At 46.6% G+C, this 22,269-nt stretch overlaps 1 protein-coding gene across 1 annotated transcript in view; it reads right to left on the reverse strand.

Moving 5' to 3' along the window:
- Window positions 1-22,269, reverse strand: part of XKR6 (XK related 6) — a 208,831-nt gene that overhangs the window by 43,531 nt on the left and 143,031 nt on the right. Inside the window, exon 2 of the mRNA XM_074536492.1 lies at window positions 10,608-10,804. Within this exon, the coding sequence (XP_074392593.1) occupies window positions 10,608-10,804 (197 nt within the window). The remainder of the gene's footprint in view (window positions 1-10,607; window positions 10,805-22,269) is intronic.

Raw genomic sequence — 22,269 nt, forward strand, 5'->3', positions numbered from 1 at the left:
AGCAGAAGGACACATGGGAAGAGAACCTGGTGGTGGTATCTGAACCCCAAATGAGAAACAGGTTTATTTGTAGACCCTGAGCCCAGCTGGCAGAATCTGCCATGCCCATCCTGTTAAAATGCCTCAGGAGTTGTGTCCAACCTGCCCAATGGGAATGGTTCCTGGACTATGTGAATTTATTTTCTCATGCCTGGGAAAGCTTTGGGAAAGGGCTGGCAGGCAAAACTCTACCAGAGACCAATTTAGCACAAACACCTGAGTGCTTGGGCTCCAGCACTGTTTGTGTTACAGGTATAGAGAAAATCTGATCACAGTCCTCTGTTTATCACAACCATGGTAGTATAATCCTTTTCATAATGTTAAAAATAACGTGGAAGACCTTTGGCTCAACTCCTCAATGCCTGGAGATAAAGCTTCTCATATTATCAGATTTTCCAGGCTGGGCAGAGTAAATTAGTCCAGGTGGCTGCTGTGTCTGGACAGCTCTGGGGAGCCCAGGCATGGCAGGTAGAGCTTAGGTAAAGTGTAATGCAGATGTGGGGACAGCTTTCTGCCAGAAAAATGTTATTGTAACAGGACAGGGTAATCCTTCCAGGAATCTGGTGTCAACTATGGTCCCAAAATTATGCCTGAGGAAGATGTCAGTGTGAGTCCATTGCTAGAGACAAATCCTGCCTTCTGCAGAGCAGCCTCTTCTGCAACAGCTCCACCAGAGCCTCTGATGGGACTCTGATGGTAGAGTTCAAGGAAATGACAACACATAAACTCACTTTTCAGGGGGAACAACGCATGGCAGATGTCTAAGAAATCCATTCAGGAATTTGGAGTGAATTTGGTGATTTGGCTCAGTCCTAAAGAAGCTGGAGGCAATCAGGGAGCAGAGAGACACACACAGTCTTACTTTTGGAGTTCCCGTTGTTGTGGCATAAATGATATTAAAGTATTTATAACAAAACACTATTTCGTTTGAAATGGCTCTTCCATTTTGAAGCTTCCCCTAAATGTTAAGAAAATTAAATGCAAAGGATTTACTGTTTTTCTTTCAGCAAAAGCAGATTTTTTTCTCACTGAAAGAACCCCTACTTCATCAGATGCTCCTTTGAGGGTGTTCATAAAGAACAGTTTGTTCCTTTGTGATTTTTGTAATCAGAACTCTCATTAATCCTGCTGAAGGTGTTTTCAGTGTCAGTGTGGGGCTGTATGGATGGTGTTTCCAAGTAGAAGAGCTGCTGTTGTCACATAAATTTGGGTTAACCCACATTGCAGCAGCAAGGACTCAAGTGACAAAACCTCTCAAGGATCTTTCCACCATGCCTAATTTCACCTTTTCCCAGTGCATCCTCCAGAAATCCTGAATCCCACAAATCCCTGACTCTCAGGTGGGCAGAGATGGCACTGCAGCTGATAGAGACACTCAGAACCAACAACCATGTGCATCCTTGCCTTCTAATGAGCCACAGACACGAAGGAGAGATGGTCTGCCCTGAGCTTGGTCTAAATCCCTCCAGGCACCAATCACCTGGGTTAATTCTGCATTAGAAATGTGCTGGGAAAGCAGCAGCCAGGATTTCCCAGGCACAGATTAGCTTGTTTGGAAATAGAGCATGAGAACTGCTCTTCGTGTCTATTTTTGTCAAAAGCTGCATGGATTGCCACTCTTTTCAGGCCGAGGTGCCCTCTGCGCAGCCACCACTGTAATTATAAAGACTTTTGAGTTAAATCCATGTTAATCTGAAGCCTTTAAGTGCTGTCTCAGAATGACGCTGACAAAGAACCCCACCTGAGCCCCCAAAAGTGAACAGCCACACACAAGAGGATGCAAAGCTCCTCAGGAGACCCCAAGAGGTTTCTTTGGAAATGCTCCACCAGGATGCTCTGACAACACCTCCAGCAAGGACAAGATTTAACTCTGTGCAAACAGAGCAAAATCCCTCTTTGTAGCGTTAGAAGGCAGGGCAGTCACAGAAACCTGGCTCAACCTGACAGGAGCACAACCATCTCTAGAAACTTCCACTGCTATTTCCTGTTGAGAACTTAGTTTTTGTCCCTTTGCTAATTAAAATTGTCTTTCTAGAACAACAGGCATAAAAACCCCACCCCAAACATGGTTACTTCAACAGGTAAGAATAAGATGGCAAAATCCAAGAGGGGTTATTCTTGAAGGAAAAAATCACATTTCACATTCAACAGCTGGTTCTTTGTGAAGGGCACTTTAGTTACAACTTCTAGTGGCCAATTGTTTGCTAAGATTTTCAAGTATAGCAAATCCAGCAGAGCTGCTTCCAGTTTGAATCCTGAAAATATCAGAAGGAGCCTCCTACACTGAGATTTTTCAGATCTAATTATATTTGAACTTTACTGTTAGGAACCCTTAGAAGAGAAACACACCTAAAGGAACCACTTGCATGCACTGAAATGGTGAAAAAAAACCCCAAACAAACTGTTTTGCTAAAAAAAAAACAACACATGGCTCCATTTAGCATAAAATCTTTTCTCACCCATTTCTATGAGTAGGGATGGTTGTAATGAAACAGTAGGAGTCCACAAACACGTACAATATATGTGCATTTCAACACTGCAATCTGACATCTGCTACAGCATCCCTAGCCTGTCACTCCTTTTCTTTTTATTTCTCTTTTAATTTGGATGAGGACCGCAGACATTGGGAAACATGCAAACCTGCCTACTACAAGTTGAAAGCATCCTGTAATTCTACAAGTAGGGGTTAAAATAGTATGAAAAAGAGAGGAGCATCACCCCAGGGCTGGAAAGGAAAGCCCAAAGAGTTCCACTGTCTGCTCTGGAGACCAAACACAAGGATCTCTTTTTCCTTAGCCTAGATCTGGGGCAGCATTGCACCCTGCACCCAGAAATCAGCAACTAAGCCAAGCCTAATTCTGTGGACTGCCGAGTTCTGTCCCAGCCTTTGAAACAGGGTGGCCCAGAGTGCTTGGTGGGAATTGTTCTTGCCATCACCTGAGCCAAGCATGGGAATTGTTTGGGTTGGTGTTGGCTGCCGGGAGCTAAAAATGTGCCAGGGACTGATAATTGAAGCAGAGGATGAACAAGATCTGGTGGCTGTGCTCATGTTCTGATGTGTTTTGGTTTATTAGCAGGGATGAAACCCAACAGACTTATCCCAGGATTGGGAAAGCAACATTTCCTGCCAGGGTTTTGTGAGGGAACTTCCTGCTGAAAACAGCTCCCACAGGCTGTTCCTTGGGGATGAGACAACATCAAGGCAGTGCTCAAGGGTCTGTGACAGCACCAAACAGGGATCCTGAAAACCTCCTCTGGTAGGTGGCTGGGCCTGGATGCAGAAAGCCTGCAGGCAATTAGGGAAATAACTTCATCCCAGCTTTGGGAATGATTTTGGCCTGATGGGAAAGAGGAAGGGACCCAGTTTGGATCACACTCACCGGCCAAAGAAAGAGGTGTGTCAGCAGTGCTCACTTTGTAACCTTACAGTTTATAAACCTCTGATGTTGTGCAGGGGAGCCTTTGGTGGAAATGCCTCAGCATAATCCCAGCCGAGGGGACTGGTCTCTGGAAAAGAAGGAGCCTCTCAACATTTCTGGAGAGTACATAGGGCTGACATCAGTGAGGCAAGTCTGGCAGAGTGTTCCTGTGAGGGGGAGTGACAAAGTGGCAAAAACGGATGTGGTGCAGCTGGTGCTGTCTCGCAGTGGGGTACTGAAGGCACCAGGGACACTGATTTCCAAGGATAACAGCAGGAAACGCTTTCTCCCTCTGCTTCCCACGTTTTGTATGCTCTGCAAAGACCTACATGACAGGTAGCAGGTCACAACTTGGTGTCCAAGTTCTCCAAGGGCCTGGAGTGACAGGACAAGGGAGAATGGCTTCAGATGGAGAGAGAGAATGTTTAGACTGGATTTTGGGAAGAAATCCTTATTGTGAGGGTGGTGAGGCCCTGGCACAGGTGGTCCAGAGAAGTTTTGGATGCCCCTGGGTCCCTGGAAGTGTTCAAGGCCAGGCTGGATGGGACTTGGAGCAGCCTGGGATGGTGGGAGCTGTCTGTGCCCGTGTCCTTCACACATTAAGTCATGTTCATCCTGGCTATGTCCTGGGTGTTTTTGCCTTCTGCAAATATTTTTGGGACCCCAGTGTGCACTAGACAAGGGCTTCTGTGCCTGGTGGCTGTCCCCCCTCAGTGACCCTCTGTGTGAAGACATGAATGTTCTGAGGGCACTGAGAGCATGAGGTTGGTCAAAGGCCAGTTGGGACAAAAGTAATTTCAGGAGATTTCTACTGACTCAGTAATTTTGCTGCATGCACAGACTCAGAACTGTCACCCCAAGCTAATCATTAAAAAACCATTAATGGTTTCTGAAGTGAGACAATTATTTCCTTCAAAACTCAATGATTTTGAGTTGCATCAACCTGAACTGCTCCACCTCTATCAGGGGTAGAAGCACAGAGTAGTCCCTGCCCAGCAGAGCATCTTTTCCATGTTTGTCTGCACATCCCAGAGCCTATGTGCTCATTGTTTATCTGTGCTCTCCTAAATGCCTGACAAGAATCCCACACTAGAGCAACCTGAAGCTAAAAATAATTGTATTTCACTAACCAACAGCAGCTTTTCCTATGATTTTATCCCAAAACTCCCAGAAAGCCTGCAGCATGGAGTCACCCAAAAAAGTCTGAATTTCCTGCCTGGAATCTGCTTGACAAGAACCCAAACTTCTTTCCATGCCTCGGTTTCCTGGCTGGCCCCCAGCTCCCGGGAACAGCATGAGCTAATGCTGTTGTAGTGCTCTGATGATGTAACCCCTTCCCAGTGATTACCACAGTCTGACAAAGCCTAAAATTGGCAGCATTGGCCCCCTGCCAGCTCTGTCCCGTGAATGGTGACTCATCTTTCCTGGCTGTGCCGTGTCCTGTGTGTGACGGCGACACGTGGTACAGAACAGACGGGGTTTTATCAGCACTCCAAAAATAAGAGCCAGAGACATGGCAAGGTGGTGGACAGAGAAGCTGCAGGTGGGAATGGGTGAAGGGATGATGTCTTTCTTTGGGCTGGCTCCAAATCCTGCTGGAAAAAGAAAAAATAGCTGTCCCTGGCTCTGAAGGCTCCTGGATCCCACCGCACCGGGACAATACGACTGATGATGGGACAAGCTGTCCCATGCCAGCGTGCCTCAGGCTTGGCCTGCTCTCAGCATGCCAGAGCAAGGCGTCCTCAGTGCCGCTGCCAACTGTGGAGATGGCTTTTTGATGCTGCTGGGAATTGGCCGGGCACCAGAGGCTCCTTTCCAGCAGGGCACCAAATTGCTCCCTGTCATCCGGCTTTGGTGGGAAGGAGGGAAAGGCAGGAACAGAGCCATATGCCCCAGTCTGGCAGAGCACTGGAGTCATATGAGTGGCCTCCCAGGCGAGCTGCTTATGAGTTCAGAGCTATCTGGGCCTCCTTGGGCTGCTGGTGAACATTTAAAGGGAAACTGTGGTGGAGTAAGGACAAATTTTCAGGGCAGATCCTCCAGGCCCAGCAAGAACATCCCTTTCCCACATGGCAATGAGCAACTGCTTTTCTCCTTGTGCTTCTTCTGTCACAGAAAACAAGGCCTGGGTGATGGAGACGTCTCCTACTTCTTTTAATCCCCAAGGAATGACATGAGAAATAAGGAAAAAAGAAAAACTGCCTTTGGGCAAAGTTGTAGCATCTCTTTTTTCCTCATGATCTGTCACAGAACCTGAGCTAAAGCCCAGAATGTGGCCCTGGTAGATCTTGTCCCCACCTCATCTCCTGTTACTGAGGACTTTATAAGGCAAAGACTTCTTTAGAAATACAGTGAAGTTCTCTTGGTGGATCTCAGGAAAAATGCACCAGTCAGGAAGAGGATTTCTGCTTTGCAGACATAGGACTTTCCCCCACAGAATCTGCAGATGCAATATTGAATTTTGCACTGATCCCCATGGGATCGTGTAGAATGAACCCTGGTTTATTTATGAGGTTATGGGACTCTGCACAAATGGGGACAATTTTGTGTTGTGAGGTCACAGAGATTGAGTTTGGGGGTTTGGATTCCTGTTTGAACATTGTTGGACACACCTGTTTGGCCTAGGCCAGCATGAAGGGTCGTACACTAACTTTGAGTGCTCCTTCAAGTGGTGAAAAGGATGAAATTTCAAATCTCATGAGTCTTTTTTTCACTTTCACTGGAGCCCTGTGGATTTTAGTCTCCTCAGTTGTGTTCAGTTTTGATATCACTTGAAACTCACATTTTTGAACACCTACAGGCTGAAGGCCCCTTTCTAAGTCAGTTGACCAACTGAGTCTTCTAAACTAAGTGACAGGAAAAATGATCTTTAGTTCACCCCTGCAAAAAGGAATTATAAATTATTATAAATGGTCCCCAGACATGGCACAGATGAGGGAGAAAGTGATTAAAAAAATAGGAATTCACTTTGGGAGGAACCAGATGATTTGCAAACTCCACCAGGATAACTCTGCAGCCAGCACACATCTGTATCTGAGATGTCTGAAATCCATTTTAAAGCCTAATTTGTATCACTCTGCTTAAATAAAATGACCCCCCCAAACCCCTAAGTTAATGTTGCTTTTCCTTAAATACATGAGCAGCTTCAGCCTATTTTTGAGGGCTGTGGAGAGTGCAAACACCTCCCAAAATCCCAGACTCCAGGAGGACTTTGCAAAAGGAAGGCTTATGCTGCTTATCTCTCTCAGATCAACTGTAGGGTTATCAAGGAGATGGACACAGCATCTGTGGAGAGATGTGGGGTTTTTTGGAGGGAGAAACCCTGTGCTGAAAACTGCAGCCTCATACAGGCAGAAATCTTTGTTTAAAGAACTCGTGACATGAGTGGAAGGACGTTGGTGCTTCAGTTAAATCTCATTAAGCTTTAAAGAAGCCATGTAAAAAAAAAAAAAATTAAAAATTGAGTGGAAGCAAACCTCTTTAAGAAGAGATTTATGCCAGAAAAACTGGAATGCCTCTCACCTCCCTGTCTGCCTAGAGGCTGAGTGTCTCCTTTAAGCTGGTTTGATCTGCTCCTTCCCACTTGGCACGGAGGAAGCAGCACCTCTGTGGGGTGAAGGGGTTAAGGATGGTTTGTTCTGCAAGGAGTGAGGTGGATTATCTGCTGTGAGTGATTATGGAATGAGGATCTGGGTTGCTGAGTTTTTTCTGTTGTTAATGCTATGTTTTCCCCCTGCAAATACATGATTTAATTAATGGGGAAGCCCTCTGGCCGTTGTTGCCCAGGAGTCTGAGGATGGACACCCTTTTATCTTCTCCTAAACCTCAAACACAGTGAGGGTGACTGAGGGACAATGCTGCATCCCCTCCAGCATCCCTTCCCCTCCTTCAGCCTGACCCCAAGGATAGGTATAAATGCATCAGATTCCCTGGAGAAAGGGGCTGCTGCCGGTTGAGCATCTCATCCCACCTCCTTTAGCTGCTTTGGGCATGAGCTGTTCCACATGTTGGATCCATCCTTATTCCCTCACCTTCTCTTGACTCTGCTTTGGGCTCACCCAGCTGTGGTTGTAGCAGATAAATCCTCCACAGAGGGACTGCCTACCAACACCAGCTCCTTCCACATGGATATTCAGGAGCTGATGTTGCTCCATTTGCTCCACCAAGCAAATAATTCCAGCTCAGGCTCTCAACATTCACCTTCCACTGCCCACTTGATGGAGTTCTCACCTCTTTTCTCTCAATGCTCCCTTCTGTTGTTCGTCAGACAAGGGCAGCTAAGCTGGGATCTGCTCTGTCTTGTGCTGGGGATATGATGAAGGAATGAATCCTGACACTCATGAAATCCCAGCTTGAATCTTGTCCCAAGTTTTACTGAGGCTGGGTCTTGACCTCAAATTCCAGCCCCAGCACTTCTGCTGCTGGACATTCTCACTTTTGAGTGAAACTCCTCTGTTCTTTGGGTACTGAAGGAACAACAGACACAGGTCCCACCCAACCCTCTCACACAGGTACCTCTGATGGTCAAAAAGCTCTTGCAAGGCATGATGAAGTTTTTCTTTCTTTCTATCACCCATCCAATAGATTGAAACCCAGGAAATTAAGCATTATCCTGGTTGTATGACTTCCTACTCATCCTTCCAAGATCAGCCCTTTCTACCACCATGCTGTGTGGCAGAAATGCTTGGGAGGAGATGCTCTGGATGTGAGTAAAGACACCCAATCTGTTCACCCTTCTTTCCTCAACAGCTCCCTTAACACAGGAATTAGGAGACAGAAGCAAAACCTCCTGATAGCCATTCCAATGATTCCCTTTCTAAAGCTCCTTAAATAGAAGTTGTTTGGGGAGAAGTGGAGCCTGGACTTGGCATTACAATCCAAAGAGCAGGGAGGGCTGGGGCTTGGAGGAGGGATGTATGCCACAGGAAATGGTGAACTGACCTTGTCTGGAACTAAATGAATCCATAGGAATCTGTGGGGGAAGTATGGAAGCAGCTGGAGTCTGGACACATCAGCAGAGACAGTACCTGGGCTTTTAAGCCCTTCCCTGGGCTGTTTTCTCATTCCTCAGGGACGCAGCTGATGCTGTCCCTGTTTAAAGGCAGAACTGGCCCCTTCCTGTGATGACCCACGCTCCCACAGACTCGGTGAGCCAGGAGAGACTCGATTTGATTTTTAAACACACTGCCTTCCTAACAGTATCCATCTCCCTTCACTCTTCCCCTGCTGGAAGTGAAAATCTACGATGCTCCCTTTCACAATGGCTCCTCTCAGCATTTAATTTGCTTTTATGTAATTATGGACTGGCTGCGAGGAGGAGAAGGAGAATGAGAAGGAGGAGGAGGAGGTGGAAGAAAGAAGCACTGAACGTGCATGGAGGAGCTCTAGGAATCCTTGCACCGGCGGAGTCAAGGAGTGCTGAGCAAGCTCCGCTGCTCTCATCCATCAGCGCCCGCATCCCTGGCACGGGCGGGGAGGGAGGCAGGGAGAGGATGCACTGGGGACCTGGTGAGCTCGGCTGCTGGAGCGTGGCGAGCAAAGAGCCCTCCAGGGCTCGGGGAGGCAGGCGGGGACGTGCGCTGCCTTGGAAGAGAGCGCTGCCTTGGAAGAGAGAGCGCAGCCGGCTCGGTGCGCTGGATGGAGGAGCCGAGGAACTGCAAAGCCCAGGAAGGGAGGGGAGGGGGATGCTGGAAAAAAAAAAATGATGCAGCTCGTTCAGTGGATTAGGCAGCCGTGCCTGGAAGTGGCAAAGTGAAAGAGCCACGGATTTGAAAGCCTGGAGGGATTATTCTCCCGCGTTGTCTGACTCGCGGCACAACACAGAGGCCAACAAACTTCACCCGGCGCTTTCTGCGGCGAGCCCAGCAATCTGCAGAACGCCCTGGCAAACCTCCTGGGCTGTGATTTCTGCATTTTCAGTCGGGTTAATAACGTTGGAAGCAGCAGGAAAAAGGGGGCTGGCAAATGTGAGCCATTCTAGCAGGAGTTGTAGAAAGGCATATTCATCATGTCAGCACTTTGGAGGCCTGGAGAGCTCGTGATGAGAGGTTTCAAGAAAAGACTGCATAAATAGGAGGAGGGAAGCTTCTATAAACAACTGTGATGGACATGCTGGCAATACAGGGGAAAGGGAGCGTGGCTGGCCTTCCTTGATGCTGTAGATAGTGGTGACCTTGGCAAAACCAGCAAAATTTAAACCCCAAAGGAAATTCCAATTTCAGTTCCTGCCTCAGCTCCAAAAACTCCTCAGAAATGACAGGCCCCAACCAGGCTGTCTTTGGGAAGCTGAGTGTCACCCTATGGTGCACGAACTGAACAGAGGCTGAATAACCAAGCAGCTCCACTGCTGGTCCTTGGAAAGGATGGTTGTCCCTCAGGCTGGTCATGCCGGGGCTGGGACAGGGCCATGTCCCCCTTAGCTGGGACAGATGCCCCATGCTCAGCACATCACAGTGGTGGACACTGTGGTGGGCACCAGAATTGGCAAAATATTCCCTATGGAGGCTTCCAAGCCTCCTCTTATCATTTAATTGCCTTTCCAACTAAACCTCCATAACATCCTTGTCCCTACACAATCCTCTCCACTGCCTTCCCCTTCTCTTTTCCTGGGCTTGGTGAGAACCATGGTACCAATGATAAGACCTTTAACTCCTGGGCACTCATCAGAAAAGGCCCTACAGCATTTAGCTGTTAAACCCCCCTTTTATACACTTAACACCATCAGAGCGTTGCATAGGCATTGAACCATTTGTCCTCAAAACACAAACTCAAATCTGGCCAGTTTTATCACCCTACTTATGTAAGGAGGGAAACTGAGGCAAGGAATGGTCGTATTTGCCCAGTGCCAAGCGACAAACGAGTGGTGCCACAGCAGCAAAGCCTGCTTGCCTCCTCCTGACACCACCATCATTCCTTTAGCCTGGACTGGGTGTGGAAGAGCTGAATCCCATCTTTTCCTTGACACTGACTTTTTTTTTTTTTCTCCTCAGAGGAAATGAGCAGAAATTTTACCCAGCGAACTCAGCAGAGATTTGTCCCAAAGCGGCAACCCCCAGCCAGGGTGGGAAGTGTGCAGCACATCCATCAGCTGCTGGGCACTGGGAGCAGAGGGGAGAGGCTGGAAAGGTGGGGAAGAGAGGGACCACTTACATGGTAATGTTTCTGCACGGTTCTTTTGGATCATTATGCAGAGCTGTAGCACCAGTTGAGGGGCGCTCTCGAGGAACGTTTCCAGGAGGCGCAGCATGTTCACGTCTGCATATTCGTACATCATAGCCCAGTAGAAACGCCGCTGGTGTTCCTTCCTCCTCTGGCTCTGGATTCCCAGGTACATTGTTCGGATATACCTGCAGGGAACAGGAGGGAAAAACTGGGTGTGAGATGTTGGAGTTGCAGCAAAATCTGTTTCTGGGTTTCTGGGGAGACATTGGGGTTTGCGTGGTTCTTCCGCTCCTGTCACTGTCATATTTTCTGAGAAATCCCCTTGCCCAGGATTCTTCTCCTGGGAAGCTGAGAAGCCCCAGAGGAAAAGAAAAATATTATCTCATTTGATTCTCCTTTATTTGGAATGTGGTTTGGAGATTGTTTATCCAATATTATTTAATGACCAATCATGGTCCACCTATGTTGGGACTCTGGAAGCTTTCATGAGTTTTAATTAGCATCTTGTTAAGCCTCCTGTATGTATAATTTCTCTATTCTCTAGTATAGTTTCAGTATAGCATAATATAATAGAACATAACGTAACACATAATAAAATAGTATATAATATATCATATATCATATATCATATATCATATATAATATATAATATATAATATATAATATATAATATATAATATATAATATATAATATATAATATATAATATATAATATATAATATATAATATATAATATATATATTCTATATGTAAAAAAATATAAAATATATATATAAATTAGCCTTCTAAAAACATGGAGTCAGATTCATCAATTCCTCCTTCATCCTGGGACCCAGCAAATACTACATGCTCCCTCCTGTCAGATCTGAGGAAAACTTTTATAATCTGATTAATCATTAATGTTAGAAAAGACCTCCAGGATCATCAAGCCCAGCCTTAAACTGGCTGCCACCCTGAGAACAAGACATAATGAGGTGCATTTGCTGTTGCAAGGGTAGAAAACTTTAACTGCTACCACCCAAACATGAAGCTTGGGAGTAGGAAATGCTTTTGAAACACAAGAAAACAATCCCTTCACTTAATTTTCATCACAAGAAGAGAACCCACATAAAAAATACTGATCCTAACTCTTGGAAGTGTCTTGACAGACCATCTAAACCCCCTCAGCACTCTGGTAAGGAGCTTCTTACAGACTCCAGAGCTCAAGAAGTATTTGCACCACGCTCTCAGGCTCATTGTGGGATTCCTGAAGTTGTCCAGGAATTGGAATCTGACAATCCTTGTGGGTCTCTTCCAGCTCAGGATATTCTGTGATTCTATGATTTGACCCTGTTTCATCATAGGTGGAGCAACGAGACACCACCTTCACCTGCAGCATGTGTGTGACCCACAGATGTGAAAGGCCACAGTTTGTCACTGGTCAGCTTTGAGACTTTGGGCAATGTTGGAGTACAAGGAGGTGTCTCATGCATGGACAGGCACAGCTCTACCATTGCCTCTGTCTCAGGACTTGTGGCATTTAAGAAAAAATCCTAACAGTCCTTTTTAATGCCTGTTGATATCACAGAATCCCAGAATGGTTTGGGTTGGAAGAGACCTTAAAAATCATCTTGTTCCAGCTCCCTGCCATAGGAAGGAGCACCTTCCACTATCCCAGGTTGCTCCAAGCCCTGTCCAGCCCAGCCTTGGACACTTCTAGGGATTGACAATCCAATATTGTGCCTTCTTCCTTCTCATCCTGAATGGTGGCTGTAACCCCGTTTGGGATGGGAACCATTTCACCTAATGCCGACCCTAAAGCTGCTCATCGGAGCCAGTCAGTCGTCGGAAATGTCCCCTCCCGGGACTGTTCATCTGTCCCAGCTCGGCTGCCAGCGCGGCAGAGGGATGAAACGCCTTCTGGAGGCTCTGGGAGGGGCTCCCGGCACAAGCTTTGGGGTTTGGCCAAAACGATTAGATCATCCCCTGCCTCTCGGGCGAGACTGCACAGCCGGGCAGAGCAGGAGGGAAGGGCGAGAGCCTGGAGAGCCTCCGGATCTCAGAATTGCACCAGCAGGGAAGGGGAGCTGGGAGAGAAACAGGGGCAGCTCTGCGAACCCTGTCCTTCATCCAGCATCTTGTCCTTCCTGACCGGCACAGGAGGCGAAAAAAATCCCAAAAAGAGGGACCGCAAGGACACCAAAAAAATGACGCAGGAAAGCCGCCAGATGGGGCTCGACACTCGAGAAAATGCTGCGCCAGTCACACGACACTGGTGACACTGGTGTGACATCCACAGCAGACCCCGATGGGACGGAGATGACCATGGGGCACCTGCTCTCCCAAAATGTTCAAATCCACCACCTGCATTTGGAATTTCCATGGAAAGACCCCAACCCCAGGAGCTGCAGCATGACACAGGAATCCTGCCTTCCCTTCAGCCAGGAATTAAATAAATGCAGTTTAGCTGGAAAGGCAAAGTCAGGGCGAGTGTAGTGGCTCAAGGAGAAAGCAGAGAAAAGGAGAATGCAATGGTTTTTGTAATGTCAGTGACACAGGGACAGCAAAAACCAAGTGGTGGTGCCCATAATGTGCTGCCCACTGGCAAAAGCTCCATAACCTCTGCCAAATTCCACCAAATCTGTCCTGTAGTCCTGGATGGTTTCTCCCTCCCCATAAGCTCCCATTCCTGCCTGTACACAAAACCAAAACTCCTTTTCAGAAGGTTAAACCACTCATTTCTCATCACCTCAGCCACAGACAAGAAGAATTTGTTGCTTTTCACCCTGCAGCAGTCTTTTACCTGTTTGCACATAGTTGCCATGTAAACCTTTAATTTCTCCAGATTAAAAAAAAAATCACAGTTCCATAGAATCATAGAATTATTAAGGTTTGAAAATATCCCTAAGAACATCGAGTTCAACCATTCCCCCAGCACTGCCAAGGCCACCACTAACCCGTGTCCCCAAGTGCCACATCCACATGGCTTTTAAGTCCCTCCAGAGATGAGGACTCTCCCTGACCAGCCACTTCCAATGCTTGATAACCCTTTCCCTGAAGGAATTCTTCCTGATGTCCAACCTGAACCTTCCCTTGTGCAATCTGACGCTGTTTCCTCTAATCATGTCCCTTGTTCCCTGGCAGTAGAGCCAAATCCTCCCAGTTGCCCCCTCCTGTCAAGAAGGTCCCCCTTGAACCTCCTTTTCTCCAGAAAAGAAATTATTTCAGTGCCTTCTCACAGTTCCTATTTCCTACCCCTCTACTCTCCCACACTGCTGTTCCCAACAGCTGTCTCCACTTTTGGGTTATTTTTAAGACCATCTTTACTTTTCCCAGCCCCCCATTTGGCTGAATCAAGCTGCAACAATGACACTGGGCCAGTCAAAAAGATCAGGAGGAAATTATCAGAAGGGACACAATGTTCTGCAATGACTTCTCCTGGATCCCTGGGGTAAGGGTGAATCTCTAGGGATTCACCACCATCCACAGTTTAAGCACAGATTTTTCTTACTGGCCACAGAAAGAGGATATGACACCAACCCATGGAGGCAGAATGCATGGGAAAATATTCAAATTCATGGGATTGACACAGTGTCCTGATCCTGTCTCCGTCAGTGGCAGTGGCACAAACACCAAGTTCTCCCTGACTGCTGAGCCCACAGCCTTTGGCAAAGGTCACCTGCATCGTGCCTCTTCCATGGAAATTGAGCCAGAGAGCACCAAAGAGATGCTCTCAAAGGTTTTTTTTTAGCATCAAACCTCAGATCTTTTAGTGCTGTCCCCTGCCTCCACATGAGTGGAGCACAGCCCTACCAGCTGATGCTCCTCCATCCCGAGTGGACATAATTCCTTCCCAGCGTAAATCCCAGCCCTGCCCAATCTGACCCTAGAAGACAAATCTGTCCCTATCCTATGGGGCTGTGACTTCAGGAACCCCTTGGCAAATGTTGGGCAGTGTGAGCAAAGCAGCTCTGAGGGCCATTTGCAGCAAAAAGTAAATTAACTTCATTTTTCTTCTTCTTCGGTCCATGAAAAAATGTGGTGCTCTGTCTTCAGCATCCTTCAGCCCCAAATCTGGCAAAGAGAGGAAAGGAATGACTGAGATCCCGTTCCTTCCTCATGCCAGTGGGTTGTGATAAAAGTGATAAAGTAATATTTCCACCTTGTGGGCTTTCAGCATGTAATAAATACCTACTTAATTTCTACTTAATTAATCAACATTAAATTTCACCCAGCTCCAACATTGATAATTCTTAACCCTATTTCCAAACACCAATGTACAGAACTGGTGTAAACAGTTTTATTCCAGGTCATCTGTTTCCTTCTGTTATTTTATTTACTTGAGGGTCTTTCAAACCTTTCCTAGCATTGGTTAAGTGAAGACAACTTAAGAAGAATTAAGAAAAAAAATAATCAATGTCATTTCACCTGAAATTCATTGTTCCCGGTCAAGCTGGTGGCAAACAGGCTTCTATAATTAGACTTTAAAATCCATATTCAGGCCTGTCTTCAATCTTTAGCAACATGATGCTTCCTCTTATGTCAGTGAAAACCATTCACTGCTCTGTGCTTTTGAAAATCAGGCTAATTTATTTATTTAAGAGCTTAATTTTGGATACAGGAGCCTAACTTTGGGCTTTTTTTTTTTTTTTGAATGCTGGTTATTTTTATATAAGAGTGTGTGTATTTGTGTGTATTTTTAGTTCTAAGTCTCATCACTTCAAGAGATAGAACTAATTTGGGGTTGGGAGGGGGATTGGGGTGATGTTTTTTATTTTTTTTAATTTTTTTTTTAGTGCACAAAGGATTGGCTGTCCCCTCCCTCCTGGCAGGGCTCCCAGAATTCCTGTTGGCATAATTACCCTCACTCTTATTTACTACACATGTCACAGCAGCACACGAACTGCTGGGGTCAAAGTCACTGCTGTCCCCGCTCCAAAGTGCCTTTTTAAGGAGCCAAATCCACCAAATGTGGTCAAATAACCTTTGGAAAGAGCTGCAGGAGCCCACCAGGAGGGAGAAGAGGAGATGCGATGCTCCTGCTGTAAAAACACAGCCCACCCTGAGCTCTGTGGACAAAGCTGCGCCATGGGGATGACAGGGGATGGATTCTGGAGGCTCTGGTTTTGTAGCATGAAATGAAGCAGTCCCCGGCCAGCTGCAAGGCTCAACTCTTTGTGGCTACATCCATCTGGTTGGCCCTGGCCAAAACTTCCAGGGTCTGTGTTGATAATTTTACAGGGTGAACTATTGCAGGGTCGTGCCTGAGCCTTGGCAGGGTTGGATTTGCTGAGGTGGCACCAGGAAATGTAGGATGATGCCTCTGGCAATGGGCTGGTTGAGGGGAGGAGGATGAGTGTCAGAACCCAGGAAATTCCTCTGGGGGGAAAATTCCCAGGAAATTCCTGTCCAGGGACTCAGAGACCCTGGCCCAGAGCCCAAGACCCCTGTGCCTTTGATCTTGACCCATGGAAAAAATTACCAACCTTATATGAAGAATTACAAGCGATGAAAGTTTAAGTAGAATGATAGTGAATTTGTTCCAGGGTGAAAATGGATTTTTTTTGGTTTTTAGAATGGGGGTTCAGGAGGCAAGATGGAGGAATCTGGTCATGTTCAGTCTTTCTCCTTCTTCTTCCTAGCCTCCGTCTTCTGCTGTGATGGTGACACTTTTGGATTGGTTTAGAGTAGAAGCTCATTGTCTAACATAGGTGATAGGTATTGGAAAGTAATTGTAAATAATGTACACGTAGTTTTTAGTATAAAAAGATTCTGAGAGATGAGGATGTGTAAAAGGGTCAGAGCTCTTTTGGGAGCCCAGAAAGGCACATCAGGACAGGCCCTGGGCTGTGCTTTGGGGGCAGGAGAGTCCTGGTGGCCTGTCCCACACAACCACAAGCTGACCAAGGACAGGAATCTCAGGCTGTAACAGTCTGATCACCTTTCCTGAGGCCAACAGGCCAAGATGCAAGAAATGAGCTCTCTCATCCTCTAAAACCAGGAAACTTCCTCCATATACAGCATTGGGAATGATTCCTGGCCCTTGTAGACTGCTGAAACCTTCACAGGTTGTGACGACTTGGGACAGTCTGAATATGACTGGACCATTCTAATGATTATATTCAGATTTTGGCATGGAATCACAGAACATCCTGAGTTGGGAGGGACCCACAGGGATCACTGAGTCCAACCCCTGGCCCTGTACAGGGTGTGGTGAAGTTGCAGTGCCCATGAGCAGGTCTTGAAATGACCTGGTTTATTGGTACACGTACATGGAAAATGGATTTTGCTCGTGCCCAGCCCTCTGTTGGGGTGGAATGCTGGAGAGACAGCTCTGATGATGTGATAGCCAAAACATTGGGGTGTTACCAACACCTTCCCAGCTCCAAATGCAAAGCACAGCAGTGTGGGGGCTGTTGTGGGGAAAACAAACTCCATCTCAGCCAGACCCAGCGAGAGAATCACACAATCTCTGAGGCTGGAAAATATCTCTAAGATCAAGTCCACCCAACATGTCAGCATCATCATGTTCACCACTGACCCATGTCCACAAATGCCATATCCACACTTCTTGAACACTTCCAGGGGTGGTGGCTCCACAATGTGATGGTGATGCCACAATGTGTCACAGCTTGAGGGCGTTCCCTCTCATCCTGTCCCTGTTCCCTGGGAGCAGTGCTCAAACCCCCCTGGCTGTCCCCTCCTGTCAGGAGTTGTGCAGAGCCACAAGGTCCCCCCTGACCCTCCTTTTCTCCAGGCTGAGCCCCCTTTCCCAGCTCCCTCGGCTGTTCCTGGTGCTCCAGCCCCTTCCCCAGCCCCATTCCCTGCCCTGAACACTCTCCAGCCTCTCAATGTCCCTCTTGTCATGAGGGTGCCAGGGCTGTCCCCAGCACTGGTATCAGATTAAGCCCTTTTCTGACCCAGAGATGGGACACCTGAGAGGCATTTTAAAAACTTTTATTCCATTTTCAGTCTCATATGAAGGGTGAGACAATACAGATGTTATAATTCATGCTATCACAATCTCTACAAATCCATTTCCCACACACTGGAAGTGCCCCAGCAGTGCCAGCACAGTGGACATTCACTGTCCTGGCCCTGCTGGCCACACTCTTCCTGGATATTCCAGACAGGAAACCCCTTGGGTTCTTGGTCACCTGTCACTCTGCTGTTCAAAAATGTCCTGCGGCACTACAAGACCGTGGTTGTGACCTTGGTGACGTGGCAGCAACACCCATCATATGGATGGGTACCATCCCATGGCACCAACCTCCTCCATGGTGTTCCCTCCTGGAGGAAGAGGATGGGAATGAGGATGGGAACGTCCTTCAGCTGAGGGCTCACCATCCTGCCACCTCATCTGCCTATCAGGATTTTTTTTTTTTTTATTTTCTCAGTGTTTTCCCAGGATTTCCTTGGAATTCAGTGTTTTTCCCCTCAGTGATGACCCCTAGCACAGCCCTCAGCCCATCATCCCCTTCATGCTGAGAGCTGGCTCCATGCTGACTTTCCCTTTGCCCTATAGAGATTTTTAGGATTTTCTCAGGATTTTTCTCAGATTTTCTCGGGATTTTCAGGAGATTTCCCATATTTTTCCCTGGAATTCTGTGTGGTTTTTCCCAGTGCTGACACGGGGCACGGCCTTCAGCCCCTCATACCGCTTCATACTGAGTGACAGTTCCCTGCTGATCCTCCCCGGGCCCTATTGGGGTTTTCAGGATTAGATTTTCATTGAATCGAGGTTTTATGGATTGGATTGGGATTTTTGGGGGATTTTCTCAGGATTTTTCCCAAAACTTTCCTGGAATTCAGTGTTTTTCCCCTCAGTGATGACCCCAGCATGGCCTTCAGTCCCACATCCCCTTCACACGGCGTGATGGCTCCTTGCTGATCCTGCCTGTGCCCTGTTGCTTTTGAGATTACATTTCCATTAAATTGCATTTTTTGGGATTAGATTAGAATTTTCTCAGGATTTTCTTGAGATTTTACCATAATTTTCCTGGGATTTAGGTGTTTTTTCCCTCAGTGATGACTCTGGCGGGGCCCTCAGCTACTCGTCCCCTTCACATTGAGTAACAGCTCTGTGCGGGTTCTCCCTGGGCCCATTTGGGTTTTTTTGGGATCAAATTGGAATTGGATTGGGGTTTTTGGGATTAGATTGGGATTTTTGGAGGATTTTCTCAGGGTTTTCCCAGAATTTTCTTGAGATTTTCCTGGAATTCTGTGCAAGGGACCTCGTGCACTGGAGGGTGTTCCCAGATTAAAATCCCTCTCCTTGGAGGGGAGGAAACCAGGCCATGAGTAACTGCTGGGAGCAGAGTCTGCCTGAACATCCCCTTACAATGAGGTTACTTGAGGGCAGATCTCAGCTGGAGCGAGCTGGCATCCACAGGGCTCTGGCAGTTTACACCAGCTGCGGCTTTGGCCCGCTTTTTTAATTTTAATGAATTATTTTCATTCTAACTGATGTAAAAGGAATGGGAGATGCAGCACTGGAGCAAAAGGGGAGTAGGAAAGTGAAATGCTGTCTATTAAAAAAATCAAACTCAAACTTGGATTTGCCTTCACCATTAATGTGCTCAATATCAACATTTGCTTGTTATTTTCTTTGTTATAATGTCACATGCCAGTGATAAGGATTCACAGATGGATTGTTATTGTTTCTAGTTTGAGTATCAAAATAGGAATTACAGGGTCTCCTCCAGGTGCTGATATTCCACAGCTTTTTCTGGCTGCTCCCACAGCATCTCACTCCTCCAGAACAAGGGACTGCATCCAAGCTGTCTCTAGGGAGTTTTTCCTGGTCTGGTCTGAACCTTGAAGGGTGTGCAGGATTTGTTTTCACCAGTGCTGGTTGTGTTGGGTCAAAACCATGCTAAACTGGCAAAAGATCACTTTTCGCCTCAAAATCAAGAAAGGGATCCTTATTTCTGCACAAACTCTAATCCAGCCTCCTCACAGGTCATCCCATCCACATACACACCTAAATAATTATTTTGATGACCTTCATCAAGGCCCTGATCTTCAGAACTGGGGTTCTTGATGCTTTCTGACAATTTTGGGGGATTTTCTTATATGGTTTATATCTAAAAAGTCAATAAAATGCAACAAAAAGTGTGTTCATCAAGGAGTTTAACCCTTCTGCCTTGCAGTTTCTGATCTAAGTCTTATCTACTTGTTTCTATCAGCTCCCATTAAAGAATTAATAATTTGTATTACAAACTCTCACTTTCTGCCAAATTTGCAACTGAAATTTCTGTTTGAAGGAGTGATTGCCTCAGACTTCTGCTGCACAGAAGAAACTGTTACAATTTCATATTCTAAGCCAGTCTGAAGCTGTTTTAAAGCACAGATGGCTTTACTACACACAACCGCAAAAGATGCAACTGATTTATAAAACTTATGTTGGGAAGGATCATATTATGGAATCACAGAAGATTTTAGGTGGGAAGGAGATTTTAGAGGTCTGTGGACCAAGGCTACCATCCAAGCAGAGATAACTGAAGTTAGGGAAGGCTGGTTATGGTCTGGTGCAGTTGAGTTTTGAAAATCTCCAAGGATGGAGATTCCACAGCCCCTCTGGACAACCTGTTGCAGCATTTAACCCCAATCCCTGCAGAATCATGGAATCATTCAGCTTGAAAAAGACCTCTTGAGTTCAACCATCAACCCAGCATTGTGGGCATGACCAAACCATGTCCTCAAGTGCCACATCCACTTTTTTTTTTAACATTTCTGGGGATGGTGAAATGATTTCCAGCCCAAAATCACTTCCACTACTTGAAGAAAGTTTACAAATCAGCCCCTCCTTGGAAAGAGTAAATTTCATCCTTTAGATGGAATTTAAAAAAAATAAATAAAAGCATGACACTGTAGCATTTTTAGGATCTGGTTCCAACAGCTTTGGTATTTGCAGGCTGATTTAACTCATGATAATCTGGGGATTCTGATATACAAAACAGGGCTCTGTGATTGATCATTCCTGAGCAATGTCCCCAGCTCTTCTGAAATTATTGCTGGTGAAAGGGACATAAACCTACACCCCCCCCTCTGGGGCAGCACTCCTGGTCTTGGTTCAAATCCCTTTTTCCTGATGGTTCAAGTGGGTATTTGGGACTGTGAGAGCACCGGCAGAGCTGCAGGTGTGATTTCATCCTGCTGAAAGACACTGGGGTCACAACCTCCAGCAGCTGCACAGGGCAGGAAAGTGGGGCAAGGGCATCACTGCAGATAAAACTCCAGAGGCCAAAGGTGCAGGAGCTGCTCGTGCTGCTCAATCTGGGAGATGTTTCTGGGATTTGTTTCTGTGACTGCTCTCCTTCCTCAGCTGCAGAGAAATTTTCTCTGACTCACAGGCTGAAAGATCACAACCAGAAGAAGAGAAACAAATCATAAAGAAGTGCTAGCCCTAAACAGCCCCACTTTTTGGCACTGATTTGTCACTCCTTCCCCAGCCTGGCTGTTACTGAACTATCCTTGCTTAGCCAGAGCCTGTCTAGTGTTTCTTTATTTGCAAAGATAGCCATGAATGTGTTATTGACATATTCCAAAACCCTAGTTTTGGAAGCAGCCAGGCAGCCTCTCCTTTCTGCGTCCCCATGGCTGAAGGGTTCCCCTGGATATCCAGGTTGCAGAATCCCCATTTCCAGGTCTCTGCTCAGTAAATCAATACAAAATCAGAGAATAGCTTTGTAGCAGCAGCTGCCATTGTTTCCACCCAGACTCCTAGAAATCATGTTTGTGTTTTCATTTGTTAATTATTTTCTGAGACATAGAGCTCTAAAACAGGAATACAAACCCTAAGACCTCTCCAGCATCATGGCATGAATGCCCTTTTTCAAAATTTCAATGTGGAAACCATCTCCATGCTGCATGAAGGAGGAGGCAGAGCAGCGGGGGCTGCCAGAGAGGGTATCCAAGTGATGGGTGCTACAGAGACATGTCACAGCATCTGTCACACGTGGGATGGTCCTAGCACTGAGCCAAATGCTCTCTTTTATCATGGATTCCCCCTCTAAGTTACTGATGAATTCTTAAACCCCAGTCCCTTCCCTATTTTGCACATGCTTATTTGCTTTAAGGATACTCCAACACTTGATGCTGTCGCCTCCGGCAAAGCCTTCTGTTTTAAATCAAAGCTGTTAAACAGCTTTACACGGGGACCAGGAAGTTGGACTCACACTGAGCTTTTGCTTCAAGTGTGTGTGTGAAAATAAGGTTTAGTGTCAGGGCTCTCCTCGTGGAAATGAAGATGGTCCCAGTCCAGCCAGTCCTGCAAGAGCAGCTGAAAGCCTTGAAAGGAAGCAGGGATGTTTCTGATTGACTTGTCTTGGCTCCAAGCAAGGGAAATTCCCTGAAATGCCAAAGGAAATCCCAAGCAAATGCCTGAGGACACGCAAAATGTGATCTCAGGGGCACACGGGAGCAGTCACCTCACCCTTTGAACAGGATGGGTCACGTTACAGTGTTTTAACCCAGATGGTCTTCAGAAGAGATTTGGGCATCACCAGAGCCATGGGGTAGCTCAGGGGAGTAGAAGTTGGCATTGCTCTGGGACACCAGTCAGTGACAGGGACACATCTTCATCTCCTCACAGAGACCCCTTGGTGGGGAATGCAGAGCAGGAGAGGGGAAAGAGAATTTTTGCTATCAGTAAGTCCTTGGAGATGGA

This window comes from Zonotrichia albicollis, chromosome 3, assembly GCF_047830755.1.
Source record: "Zonotrichia albicollis isolate bZonAlb1 chromosome 3, bZonAlb1.hap1, whole genome shotgun sequence".
Taxonomy (NCBI): Eukaryota; Metazoa; Chordata; class Aves; order Passeriformes; family Passerellidae; genus Zonotrichia; species Zonotrichia albicollis.